At 36.7% G+C, this 15,068-nt stretch overlaps 1 protein-coding gene across 1 annotated transcript; it reads left to right on the top strand.

Annotated features, from left to right (window-relative positions):
- The first annotated feature begins 3,117 nt into the window (after positions 1-3,117).
- LOC128156622 (neuronal acetylcholine receptor subunit alpha-10-like) lies at positions 3,118-15,037 on the top strand. Its single transcript, XM_052818838.1, has 9 exons — positions 3,118-3,987; positions 4,615-4,680; positions 5,485-5,630; positions 6,451-6,495; positions 11,487-11,596; positions 12,466-12,618; positions 13,201-13,598; positions 13,798-13,991; positions 14,108-15,037. The coding sequence occupies exons 2-9, from the start codon at positions 4,620-4,622 to the stop codon at positions 14,657-14,659; spliced, it is 1,659 nt and encodes a 552-aa protein (XP_052674798.1). The 5' UTR covers positions 3,118-3,987; positions 4,615-4,619; the 3' UTR covers positions 14,660-15,037.
- Positions 15,038-15,068: the final 31 nt, after the last annotated feature.

The following is a 15,068-nucleotide window of genomic DNA, read 5'->3' as shown; positions in this document are numbered from 1 at the left end:
AATTTGGTAGGTAAGAATTTTTTTTTGGAACTATAAGTATACTCCCCCCCCCCCCCTCCCCACGGATTAGGATTTTCATGATTTTGGGAATTAGGTTTTGTCAAGATTTCTGAGGATTAGTCTAGCCCCCCCCCCCCCCCCCCCACTTTCAATTTGCTTCCGACGCCACTGCCTATCCTTATTATGCAGACAATGACCAATGACTTCACTGCAAGCTTTATCATGTATGCATATATTGACCAGCTTGACCACAGTTCTTTTTGATGGCTGCTGAGGTACACGCGCAACATCAACTGAACTGATGTGTGTCACAAAAGAAAGACAAATATGTCGATCATTCACAAGGAAGCTGGCTAAATTGATCCGAAATATATTTCACAATTTGTTATTCTTCCAGGAAGAATATTATAACGAGAGAGAGAGAGAGAGAGAGAGAGAGAGAGAGAGAGAGAGAGAGAGAGAGTCAGTCCTCGGGAACATTTTTTGGTCTCACAATCCTAAGAATGGATATTTCTAAAGATGCCTTGCTAATATACCTTAAGCTGGAAGGACATAATCAATGAAACTATATATAAAAATTTTTTAAAGAGACCGTTAAGTGGGCAGTTATAGTTTGTACACACACACACTTACAGTAATGAGACAAACGCGAGATTCACGATGTACGAGTACGGTCATTAAGTCCAAATTTTTTCTACGGAACAATCATTTTTTCCTTGAATATTAACCTATTGAATATATGTAGGAAAAAGGGCATATGGTCATCTAAGGACATCAAAGATGGTCAAAGAATTCACTGAGAGAAATAATGGGTTCCATAACGACATTTTGGAGATGCATATTTCAGTATTGTTCTATGATTACATAGATATGAAAGTCACTAAACTTACACCAGATTTAACTATCTTTTTCCTTGTGTGTCAATGTACATAAGATGTTTATAGTTACAATGTTATTTCGTCCTTTATAATCTTACATGATTTAAAAATAACCTTTACACAAAACAATGCATTTCTAAGTATTATGACTCGGCGACAGTTATAAATCAACTTTGTGTCAATATAATAAAACGAGTGTAATAAACTTAAGTGGCTTCAAAAGAGAGTTGATATTTTTTTCTCTCTTTCACAGGATGTTAAATATGAGATCTTCTTTAGATAGGTTTTCGTTATGTTAAATATGTAAAATAATGTAACCACAGAGACAGAGTCATAGAAACATGGAGAGAGAGAGAGAGAGAGAGAAAGAAAGAAAGAGAGGGAGAGGGAAGGGGGTTAACATTATGAGAAAAGCTTTGTTTTTATATTAATGTTTGAATGAGATTAAGTTAGAACTATTTTAACAAGAGCTTGGACTTTGGGTAGTTGTGTCAAACAGCAATGTGACGTAGGCCTGTCTATTTCATTGCTGGCAACTCAGGCATTGCTCTTTGAAATCAACAAGATTTGTCTGGCTTTTGAGCTAAGACTACGCAATCGGTGCATATTTCGCTTGAAACCGCGTAATTTTAACTTGTTTTGACGAATGAAATAGATACTAGTAGCTACGTCCAAACGAAAGTCCAAGGTCTTCTTAAAATGGTTCCATATGATGTTTAATCAATAAGACGTTTAGTTGATGTAGTTTTATAACCCTACTCAAATGTTTTCTGGAACACATTTTATCAAATCATAGGAAAGCTAACTCTGCAACTTTCATTTGTAAGACTATACATGCGGAAATTCATTGAACAATAACAATAATTCAGTTACACTCAGCTTAGAGGCCTTTTCATGCATATTGATTAGCAAGGCAAAACCCACCTTTACGATTTTAAAATGATTTTAATTCATAACCTTTGGTATTGTCATTTACCATATTAACCACCGAGTATGTATGTGTGCTGGTGGACAGTCTGTCCCCGAGGATACCCGAGGATACTTGTCGTTCGGTACTCCCTCTTTCATGAGCAGTATGGACAGTTTGTGTACCCCCCCCCCCCCACCACCCCCTTCCGTCCGAGTTGGGCAAAAGGAGACGACATCATGACATGGTTTGAGTCGTAGGAAGAGGCTATGTTTTTCCAGGTGTTATAACTCCTAATGCTAGCGACAGCTATTGGTCTACTAGAACAGTTTTATCCTCTATGTACAGACCCTACAAGATTTGGTCGCTATACGTTCCTCTTTTATATAATAATGGGCGTCCTTAAAAAAGAAAGACAAGGTAAGAGAATTAAGTTGACATCATGAGGGGAACTGAGGAGAGGGGTAACACTGTCCCCTAAAAGGCAAAGTAAAAACAAGTCCCACGCCTGTACTGTACCGCGGTACCACAGCGACATGTTATTTACCACTGTACCACGGTACCACTGCAACATGGTGTTTACCACTGTACCGCGGTACCACTGCAACATGTTATTCACCACTGTACCGAGGTACCAATGCGACATGTTTAACCACTGTACCGAGGTACCACTGCGACAAGTTATATACCACTGAGTTGCTTTCCATCAATTTAAGTATCGGCTATGCAGTCTTCTGTGGTACATTTCTTGATTTTTAATTATTGAATTTAATAAAGTCTAGCTCACATCTCAACAGATCATGAAATATTCCATCGTCGCTAGCCAAGGGTTTCTGATCCGCACCGCTTCTCACGAACCAGAAACCCTTGGCTAGCGAAGATGGAAATATTCTGTATTTATGTCTAGTGTTATAAAAAGAGGGGTTGTCATGGACGCCCTAATAAAGCATTTGACGTCGGTTTTCCACTTGTAGGAAAGGCCCGAGAAGTTGCGATTGTTTGTCTTTTAAATCCATTTATTAGTTTTGTCAGTCTTTAAAATTACACCCTGTATTCAGTTTTTGAGGCTTGGAACAGTAGCAGACGGCGACCGACAGCTCGTATTTACCGCATCCATTCTGTCAGGTTTTTTACAGTCGTCAGTAGGATTCGAACCCGTGGTACACTTCAACAGATCAATAGCACAACAAAGATTATATCTCCCCATGGATAAAAAATCTTATATTAGTTTATATTGAGTCATTACTTTAAATCAAGGAGGACGGGTCCCTGTTAATATTACTTTGATTCGTCCCTCTATACCACCACAGAATCGATCTGTGTTTAGCCATTGTTCGGCGAGTGAGCTTTATATTAAGGGAACACATCTGATTGACTGGGGAACAAAAGAGCGTCAGACACCGTACAGAGGGAGCCTGACTCCCTTACACGATAGGAACTGAATGTTGTGCTTCTTGTGAAAGGATCGAATGTTTGACTTCCGACACCAAGGTTTTCAAAACTCATGTTCTCATGCAAGAAAATCAGAACCATTCTACAGAAAATACAATTGTGTTAAAGAAATTTCAAGTTGAAGTTGGTGTGTATGCTAATTAAATTCTCGAAGTAGCATAATCATTTGAAGACGTTTAGCTATTATAGCCGTGAGTTGGGCTTTATCTGAAGAGTGATATCTTTTCTATCAAAAGACAGTCGAGAGCAAAAGCTGTCTCTCCCAGATCAATACGGCCCTCTTTTTGTGGTGAAACATCGTTAGGATCTGTCAGATCACAGATTATCTACGAAAGAGTGTTCAAAAACATTTCAAGTGCATTTCTCCGCCTTCTGTAACGGATACCTTTACTACAGCGCAAGGTGCCCGCACGTGAGCTACCACTGCCCCTCTCTACACACCGTGTGGATATTATTTTCCAGGAATCAATTTAAGGCTTTGGCTGAATAAGATGGAAATCATTTTCCGTCTCACTGACTATTAGAACTCGAGCGAAACCACATGCACTATAGGCAGAAAAAAGGTTGGAATTCATCGTGTGATTGTCCGTAACCCAGCCACAGTTACCGAGGCTAACGGACGAGTGTTAAATCTCTTCTAGTCGAAATTGTGTATTTTTCATGTTTTAAATCATTGTTCTGTGAAATATTCACTATATACTGGATTTTATCCGATTACGAGGAATTCTTTGATAACACGGGAGCTATAAGGTATCTATATCTTATGAAAAATCATGCGTGTTTTAAATCTGCTGTTTTTACTTTCCGAGATATAATTGCAATATAATGATCCCTAAACGACATGCGAATTTTTCTTTAGCAAACTGTGCCTCATTGTGTTCAATATATTTATTTATGATATGTATTCCGAAAAAAGGTCAAGATGCCTGTGTAGATGGTGTATGTGATGTCTTATTCATATTAATTGTTTATTCATCTCACGTATTAAATCATAAGCTACCAAAACTAAAATCGGGTTTTTATAGATCCATTGGACTGAATCTATTGTTGATGGTTATTTTATCCCTCTTTTATATAATGGCAATGGTCTAAAAGAAATTGATCTTTTTGAGTCTGTGTGTATGAAGTGAATAAGGGTCGCCATTCTCTTTAACGATGGATGATTCACAACAGAGCAGAGAACATTTGGCACCGAAGGGTTCCTTCAGATCCAATAGAAATCAACAATAGACAGGCAATAGCAAAACTTAATCCCATTACCTACAGGCAGTTATCAGACCTGCTTCCTCTACATCAATCAAAGAGAACTCTATTGCATGTTACATGTAGCATATATTATAGCAACGAGTGGTATGGTGACTTTTCATTTTATTTCAGGCAAAATGGTTCACATGGCCGTCCGAGGAGATAGCCTATTCTACATCACGGCGTTCTTCATAGGAGGTAAGGAAACTTGTATTTTCTATATAAGATTATGGACACAATTGTTCCCGAGGGAGAGGAAAGGGGTCACGTTTAAAGTTTAGGTTGTAAGATCAATTCCTTGTAAAGACCTGACAGGGGGCCATTATGCTGTTTAGATTTTTTGCCTGGTTATAGGTTCTCTGTAAGGGCGTGTGATCTCACCAGCTTCCTACGTTAGGAGTGAGGGAATACTTCTGCTAATCCAAGTGATAACAGGAGGATAACCCGGTTTCCCCCCGAGTTTACTCCTCAACAGATGTTTTTCTGCTCAATATTTTGTGTTTGTTCTGTATTAAACCACAGGGACTTAGAGATGAATTCAGTAGTGTTATACTGTTACTAAGTGATCAAGTTTTCTGTCCGCATGCATTTACTAGTACACAGGGGTTTCTTGATAAACATTAAGGTTTGAATGAAATAATGTGTGAATACGTGCAGTAAATAAACGTTGTGATTTATACTTCAATATGTCCGCCAGTTTGACAGCTTATGATACCATGGCAGTTTAAACTAATGACTTTTTACATTCGTTTAATAAATCATTTTGTTATAAGTCTAAATTCTAAAAAATGATGGAAAGACGTCCGCCTAAGGCGAAAACAACATCGAGTAAGTATAGTTGGTGGGGATGTTTCACTTCTTAAACCTTCTTAAACTTATTCCTTATTAACAAACAACAACTTTCTTTATTGATTTGTTTTCCCCCTCAATTTAATTAATACACTTTCTAACCCAATATTTGACTTACTACCATCATTTATCTCCCTTTCTTTCTAACACCAGTGGCGTCCCCTGTGAGTGTCCCGGATGAGCAGCGTCTGTTTGAGGACCTGATGATGGGCTACGAGAAGAGCGTGCGTCCAGTGATTAACGCCAATACCATTCTGAAGGTCACCTTCAGCCTCAAACTCAACCAAATCATTGACTTGGTCAGTTGTATTTCACAAACTTCTTTAGTAAAAGAAATTTCAAATCTGAATATTTGCATTAGACAGTATGAAATATGGTATGATCGAATGGATGACAATGTTTTATAATATTTACACATGATGTGTTGAAAGAGTCTGAGTGTGCAACCACCGTGTCTCTTTCTTGTCCGGTGACCATCAAAGCCGAAAATCTGAAGCCGCAACTTTTAAAGACACCAGTGTTGTGACATAAAAATTGTCCTGATTTTGGCAATCCTTTTGTGCGTTTTGCTAATTTTGCCGTGCAGTGTTTCAATAACTTATTAGTTTTTAATGTCTAAAGACGGCGAAACGAAGCCGAGCATTCTAAAGTTGGGAGCCCGACACATTTTCGTAGACAATCATTAACATTCCTAATAAGTGTTTTATTCCGTTCGCCATGTTGCTGTATAAATTTTGCAACTCGCTGTCTACAGACATTTAGACGACAATCACATGACGCGTTTCGTCCAATGACAGAGCGTCATTTTAGTCCGAGGTAAAAAGAACACTCAAATAATTACATTGATGCAATTTATTTGCTGTTATGCCAGGTGTGATAAAGAGGAACTTTTCGCAAATTTAATCCTTTCGCTGAATGGTACTGTATATAAGCTCATGTATATCCTAATTTATTAAATTATACATCATGAAATCGGCCTCACGACCCAGAATGACTTCCGCGAGAAATTTTCAATTTCCGCAATTATAATCATAATCACCACGTGTAATCAGATAAACACTGGAATCGATAAAAAAAGAAGAAAATTTGTCATTTTTTAACAATTTTTTTTCTTGACAGGATGAGCGCCACCAGGTGTTGACAACTAACGTATTCATTGATCAGGTACGTAAAAACATTTTAACCCAAATTAAAAATATATCGATCGTGCTATTGAAAAACCTTTAACTTATATACTTTGCAATTTCACAAACAAATATATTTTATGATCACTTAAGGTATGTTAAAAATCTAATTCGTAGCGCAATTTCTTTGATCAGATACACGTGTAAACAATCTTACTTACATGTATTTAACAAGCAATTTCGTCAACAAACTTGAGCTCGTTTCTAAATGGCCTTGACGAAGAGACGTTTCAAGGCCTAGCATTATCCTAACTACAAAGGAGAATATTACAGCCGTCAGTTTACGATAATCGTGGCACGGTCGTTAATCTTAAGAAGCAGCTGTAATCGGATTAATAAACAACTAATGAACAACCAATAAACTCCAATTTTCACACTTGTGAACCCAAGTCTTCTGGAATGTTTTAGCTGCAATATAACCTCTTTCTCGAACATTTTATCAAACGTTTACTACTTAACACAACTTTAGTGATAAGAGATAAGGCTTTGTTTGATTTGAAATTCTTTGCCAATTCCAGGAAATAGAGAAAATTCAGACTAAGGGTGTTGTTTCATAGATCTGATCAGGGGTTTTCCTTGCTTAGTTTTGGGTCCGTTTACTGGACTCATTCCCAATCCAAAAATCACCGGTATTTTCCCAAATCCAGATCCATTTTTCCCCATCAAGTGTCAATAATTTTTATTATCAGAACATGTTCTGCTTGTATATAAAATGCAACTCCAACAGCTTTTTTTCATTTTTGTTTATTACTGGGCATGAATAATGGACCTATTAAAGACATTGACACATTTGCTTTCCGTAACTTCGCCAGAATTTCCTCATCCTGTGCATTGATTTCAACCGATGTTAATTGCTTTTATAGTGATGATTTTTAAATTAAATTGGTAATTTATAATTGTGCCAATTAAATGCTAAAACTATCATAAAATCGTAAATCTGCAATTATTTACAAAATTAAACAGTTTCTCTGTATAATGATTGTAATTGGGTCAAAGGGTAGGACTAATACCCCCAAATGCAAATATCATTGCCATATTGCAAAGAATTATTTTATTGCATGTTTGTCAATTGTCTTACACAATTAAGAAACACTTCATCTATAAAAGGTAAAAATGCATGAATTTAATTAACTTTTACAAATTGGAAAACTTTAAGAAATTTGGAGAAAAAAGTATTTTCCTTTAATCTTTGAATGTAAGTGTGTGTTTGCTTCAATTTGATTTAAGTTACACTTATTATTAAAAAAAAAGTTTAAAATATGTATATATCATTGTTACATCATGAAATAAATTAAGTCTGCCAAACTTCTCACTTATTTCTGTGGGTGAGAAGTAATAAAGTAAAAACTTTTGCCATAGGTTGGTCCTCAAATAAAACTAGTATGTTTTTATAATTTTCCCAATTTGAACAGTTTGCGCGTCAATTTTCCCAATTCCACGGACCCTGGACCCAGTTTAAAAACAGTAGGAAAACCCCTGCTGATATTCAAACTCTGGTATCGTGTGTGTTATCTTTTACAAATGTTGTGAGGGAATGCTATACATCTAATTTGGCTCTTTATTTCCAAGATTTTAATCACCATCTGCATACGCGTACATGTATATCTGTACATATCTATCTTATCTTTTAATAATTTTCGATTTTCGATTTTTAAAAATCATTGAAGGTGTACAATTTAAGCCCTATATATACTGCCTCTCTTGTCGTTGTAAGAGTGAATCACACCGATTACTTGTATTAATACAGAGAGTTTTAGAACGACATTTTGCCATATGATTATTTTTTGAACCATTAAACATTGCGTTAAATACGAAAACCACACGTTATTCGTCTTTTCATTATGAAGTCTAAGAAAGTACTTGTCGAACAACTACATGTGGAATTAGCAGAATAGGACAAATAATGCTCTTTCTTTGATTGTCTTTTTACCCTTTCCATTGTACCGTGTGATCTATTAGAGTTAATTGTTTAACAGGTTGTTTTACATACTGTGTACCTAGGAATCAGGCTTATTCTTCATTGAGTGTTTTGTACTGTTGTAAATATAACTGCTATCTAGGAGGCGAGGTTTCGCACCCTTTGTTCTCAAAACGTTTTGCTGATTATTAATTTTTGAATTGAAATTTCGTAAAAGAATGAATTCCATTATTCGTCCCTTTTGTTTTCGTTTCCAATTTGATTTTCCGTGTTAGATGTTAAGCAATCTGATCACTGAGACGTTTTATATTCATCAAGGTAGTACAGATGTACACATATTGATTTGATGCACGAAATCAAATACATGTATCATAAGTACGATTTCTAAATTTTCGTCTAGCTGGTAATTTTAAAAAGTTTTGAAATACAATTTTAAGAGGTATAACGCACTTAGTATACGATTTCGCCCACAATATTGCAAAACAGCAGACATTTTCGATACTTTTCGCTCAAACACCAGTGTAGGCGATATGATGGGAAGGCGCTATACCACCTTGTAATTTTTTATCTATACTTTAACTATGTATCAGTGAACAAATTGATTCAGTAAGGCCGTATAGAGTAAAACCTTATTAATATTAATTGAAAACTACGGTTGTTATAAATAAAATCATTGTAATATAATGTAATCACATGCAACTAAAAAACCCCACCTATTCATCGAACCTGTGTTTTTGGTGAGAGGTTTGTTTCATTCCTCTATTAGAAACTAGAAAGCTAACGTTAAATTGTATATCTGTGCACAGATTGCACGATGCAGTGAGAAATATTTAGAATCAGCGTATCAAGTGTCGACACTAGGAGACTGCAGTAATAAGATATACTGTTATATGGTGTTATAATTAGGAAATGATGGAAACATGTAGTCTTATCTTATCAGTATATTGGTGCTTCATCCAGTTTTCGATTTTTGAACCAATGCTTATACTGATAACCAGTGCAGGATTTTGATTTTGCACGCGAGTTTGATAAAGATAAGAACATTATAAATGGAATGTTATGTTCATTTTTTAAATTAAAAAAATGCAATCAAGCAATGCTCTAAAGTACTTCGTATACAAATCTTGAATTCATTTGCATTCCTACAAGGAACAAAATCCGGCATATAATGAAATTCAATCAATTTCAAGGCTTTTTCGTATTGGTTTTAATTAATTCTCACCTGTTTTATATTACTTCATTTACTAATCATGCAACAAAGAGATAAAAGGAAGAAAACTGATATAATAAAACCCGAAACTCTCTCTCTCTCTCTCTCTCTCTCTCTCTCTCTCTCTCTCTCTCTCTCTCTCTCTCTCTCTCTCTCTCTATTAAAACACCAACTTCATTGAGCTGTATTGTGTCTATAAATGAATGTCTAATTCCAGACAGAGACAGGTTCTGTGTATTATTGGTGAATTCCTCGCCGTTCGCCAATCACAATCACTGCTTGGATTATGGCGGCCTTGCTTGTTCCGATTGTTTGTTTCTCTACACGACGCTTGGCATTATTCTGTCTCCTCTCCAATCAGGCTTTGGAATTATCATCCTCCAGCTTCCCTTGGCATCACGGAAATACTTCTGGTTAACAATGACGTGAAACAATGAGGAAGTCTTCCGTCTGTGAAAGGATCACTTACCGTGAGACCTGGGATGTACAAGACACCAGGATGAATGACTATAATCCTTGTTTAGACTCATCTGACGTATTAGGAATTGACAGATTTCTCTTTTTTGTGTAAAGAGCCAAAAGAAAAAGGAATACTTACTGGGCAAAAAACAACCCTGTCTAAACAATCTGTCAATTATACATCTGTTAATCATTACTTCCATTTACCTCCCTTATTCAAGTTTTATCAAGGAATTCTAAAATAGATAAAAACAACATCTTCATGAAAATGTTTGAAAGAACTCAGTCTGCATGAACTTCAACTTTGGTGAAGTTTTGTCAATCAACTAACCTTAATCAAAGAATTTAACAAAACTTTGAACAATTAACGAATTAGTGTATACCGACTGGAGACTCAATTCCACAATAATTACTTACAGCGAAATAGGTATAAAACAAACACGCCTTTCGATTGGTAAAAAAAACGGGGATTAAAGGAGTTATAGAAAGATGGTCAGACCAATATTTATAAGCAGCAGTGGCATGATGTATTATCAATATTAAAAGTTAAATATAAGTCGGAATTGATTTTGAAACAGAGTAAGCAATATCAAGTGGGTTTCTATATATGTTCATTGGTTCACAACATAAGTACATATAAGACCCATTCCAAGGGAAGTCACCGTGTCAGCCGCAGCGTTAAACCATGAATAAAACAACACAAATTATCCCCACATCTATCGCCAACCAATCATCTATTAGATCTGCCCGAGTTAAGGACCCCATCATTGACACTTTTAAACTTTGACTACAAGTGTTGCATGTAAAGTATATGGCTATTTGAATGCGTTTTCTCAGTATACTTGTATTTGGCTCAAATAAAAACCGTGAAGTGACCCGTATTTTTATTTTTGTCTCTTTTGATCATGATAAACGCACGTGCTTCCTGTTTCTTGAGAATCCATTGATTGTCCATTGGAGAAATGTTCCTGTAGAAAACAAAGAGCGAGTGAAAGTATAAGGGTTATTGGTACATATCGTTTATCAAGACTGAACAACGGAGCGCTGTTTCTTGAGAGCTATGGGGAAAGTTTAGTGTAGATAAAGATAGTTCAACTTCGGTTTTTGCTGCACGCCTCTCGGAACTCAGAAGTTAACAAAGTTAGTTTTAGTACAATGGGCGCATTCACAGAATGTTCTTTAGATCTTTAAATATTATCGTAAAAAATTGCTTGACTTAAAAACCTACTCAGAAGATTCCAAGCAGCATCCTGGTGTAATAATTCGTAATTGGGAATTATCAAACTCGAAATCGTTGGCACCTGTTTCTCAAACTCTCTGTATGCCGTCGCTTTATAAATAAACAATTACAGCAGATATAATATTCTCAAAGTTCATTTTGCAGGCCTGGAGGGACGAGAACTTGCGCTGGGAACCAGCCAACTACAGTCGAATCCGGTCCATCCGGGTTCCTTCCAAGAGAGTATGGCTACCTGATACCTTTATATACAACAAGTAAATATATTAAGATTAATTCTTCCGTGTTGTAGAAATGAATGTGTAAGACGAGTACATGTAAGTGTAAAGTAAGTAGCTGAATCATTCAGAAAGAAGTTGTCCACTTATAAATATATTGGCCACCAAAGACTAACTCACTTGAGTGCTTGTACTTAGCTTGTACATATAATTCAGTGTTTCTATATTTGCTCGCATTATGCACTTCGATAATGCAGTTAACAGGTAAGCATTGATGCTTCGCGGTTATAGTAAATAATTTCTCGAATTAAAACAAAAGTACAGAATATACACAGGTAGGCGGCGCCAGCAGTTACAGCGCACGTGCTGTTACTTCCACTAACGATCAATTAATTGTAATAGTGATTACATTGCAATAAATGATAATAACTATAAAAACACCGAAATAAGAAAAAAATAAAAATGTTTAATACATCTAAATTAATTTTGACTTTAACTACATGTATATCTTAATCATTAAACTGTATATAAATAGGCCTACTAGTATCTCATTTTAAATACCCTAAACACACTTTAATATAATCTATATTTTCATAAGGGCTAAATATTAAGTAAGATAAGGTAAGTAAGGTAAGTAAAAACGCACTATTAAAACACGTTACAGCGAACACCATTATTACAAATTCACGCTTACAGCGTAAGTTTACAAGTTTACAGTAAACATATTCTTAGAATTGAGCTCAGTATATCTAATTTTGGGACAACCCTTATTAAAATATGAACTCATCGGATATAATGAATTCCGTTTAATATAATCATTCAAAATTGTTAGACCTTGGGGCTTCGCTGTACCTGTGTTCAACTGTGGTCTATTTGACTCGTTCATTTAACTTTGGGCTATTTTACAGCGCGGACGATGGTTCTACTGGATTTATGCAGGGGACCTATGTCCTCCTGAACCACGACGGGATCGTAGTGTGGCCAGTTCCGGTCAAACTGAAGAGTTCCTGTAAAGTGGACATCACTTACTTCCCCTTTGATGATCAAGAATGTATCTTAAGGTAATTTACATAGGGAACTCAATTACACCTTTGCCTAAAATTTAGATCAAAGTCTGTTTTAATGTCGTTTATTAAGATTAAATAGCAACTGAGCCATTTCAGTCAGACAAAATACATAATGAATGACGCGTTCGTTTCTTTTATAACAATGAATTATCTTATTGCTACATGAAAAAGGGAACGGAATGGAAAAAAAGCATGAAAGATTGATGGTAAAATATAATTAGGAATACAGCATATCAAAAAACAATTCAAATTATACTACATGTGCATATATTATTATCAGTTGTTACATTATTAAGTGTTAATTCAAAATAATGATAACATTATCAAGTTACATTACTAATAAAGTAAAACTCGTTTAGTGCGAACACGAATATAGCGAATTCTCGGATATAGCGAAGGGTTTTTTTGTTGTGTAAAATTCTTAACAAATCTATGCAAAATTTTACGGTTATAACGAATTCATATAATTATAACTAATTAATGGATATAACGAACTGAGATAACGAACGAGATATAGCGAACTGATTTTGAGTCCAAGAATTGTTGTATTGCTACTGATATGTTTGCTGTGGCCAGGTTTGGTTCGTGGATCTACAGTGGGTCCTGGATCGACTACCGGTCCCTCCGTAACGACACTGAGTCCCCCGTGGACCTGACGACGTACGTCAACAACAGCGAGTGGGACCTCCTCTCCGTGACCCTCAAGAAAAACATCCGAACACACTCCTGCTGCGACGACCCCCACCCCGACATCACGTACGTCCTCCACATCCGGCGGAAGACCTTCTACTACATCTTCAACATCATCGTCCCCTGCGTCATGCTGTCGGCCTTGACCTTGCTGACGTTCTGGCTCCCCCCGACTTCCGGTGAGAAGATAACTCTGGGGTTGTCCGTGTTCCTGGCTTTCTCTATGTTCATGTTGCTAATTGCCGAGGAAGTGCCGGCTACATCAGAGTCCGTCCCCTTAATCGGTAAGTTATGCAGTTTACTACTCTGATGAGTTGAATTAATGAGATTGTTTGAGTCTGTTCAGTCGATCAATATTACAACTGTTATGCTAACCAATTAGTTTAAATAACCGTTAAATATAACTTTGTCGGACTTTTATATTTTTGACGTTGTCCGTCGGTTTATTTTACGTATCTTCTTACCGCTTCTTTTGATTTTAAGGTATATACTTATGTGTGGTCATGACTATGACGTCATTATCGGTAATCATGGCTGTCATTGTGATAAACTTGTACAACAAAGGACACAAGACGAAGCGTGCGCCTGCGTGGCTCAGGATTCTTACCCTGAGTTGGCTTTCCAAGCTCTTGTTCCTCAAACACGACTTAATCAAATTCGCCAAAGACGTCATCCTAGTAAGCATAAAATCAAATATTGCTCACTACTAAAATAAATAACATTGATCACCATAATCCTTTTATTTCATAGCCTATGGCTTACTAGTTCAGTAACAATAATTTCTTTTTTAAAGGACGATGAAAGAAAAGGCGCGTATGCCTGCAGGAAACATTCATTTTCAACGAAGCAGAAGGACGACCTGCTATACCAAGAATTGGAAACCCTTTCTCTGGAAAATCAATTTATCAGGAACCGAAGAAAAGCAAGCAAGACAGAAGAAAGTTCGCCAGCGACCCCGGGTAATGAGAAAGGAGAGGAATACCAGTCGCTGAAGGAAGGAACCGGTGAGGGTGAGGAGTCCAAGCATGCAGACAGTGAGATGTCCGACTCGGAGGGGACCAGGGACAATAACAACACAACTAAAAACGGTAAACACAAGAAAGATACTCCAAGGTCAAAAATACCGGAAGTGTGTCGGACTCGTTCTGCGCTGTATCAGCGGAAGTTGATTGTGGCGGAGTGGCAGCAGATAGCGTCTGTGATAGACCGCGTTCTGTTCTGGTTTTATTTCGTCAGTACAGTGGCGTCATATATCTTGATTCTGGTGGTGGTTCCTAATTGTAATTACAAGAAATGGAACGAGGAAATATGGCGGAAGCAACAGAATTACCACTCATCAATGTGATGGCAAGGAGAAAGCAACAGAATTACCACTCAATATGATGGCAAAGGAGAAAGCAACAGATCTAGAACCATTTTAACAAGACCTTGGACTTTCGGATTTAAGTAGCCATCTATTTCTTGCGTCAAAACAAGTTAAAAATAACACGGTTTCAAGCGAAATATGCACCGATTGCGAAGTCTTAGCTCAAAAGCCAGACAAATCTTGTTGATTTCAAAGAGCAATGACTAAGTGGCCTACAATGAAAAAGACAGGCGAACGTCCCATTGCTGTTTGACACAACTACCAGTCCAAGCTCTTGTTAATATGGTTCTAATACTCAATGTGATAGCGAAGGAGAAAGCAACTTACAGTATTATCACTCAATGTGATAGCTAAGGACTTCAAAGTATTTGTAAAACACTAGATTATT

This window comes from Crassostrea angulata, chromosome 1, assembly GCF_025612915.1.
Source record: "Crassostrea angulata isolate pt1a10 chromosome 1, ASM2561291v2, whole genome shotgun sequence".
Classification (NCBI taxonomy): Eukaryota; Metazoa; Mollusca; class Bivalvia; order Ostreida; family Ostreidae; genus Magallana; species Magallana angulata.
This window is presented reverse-complemented; position numbering and strand designations above follow the sequence as displayed.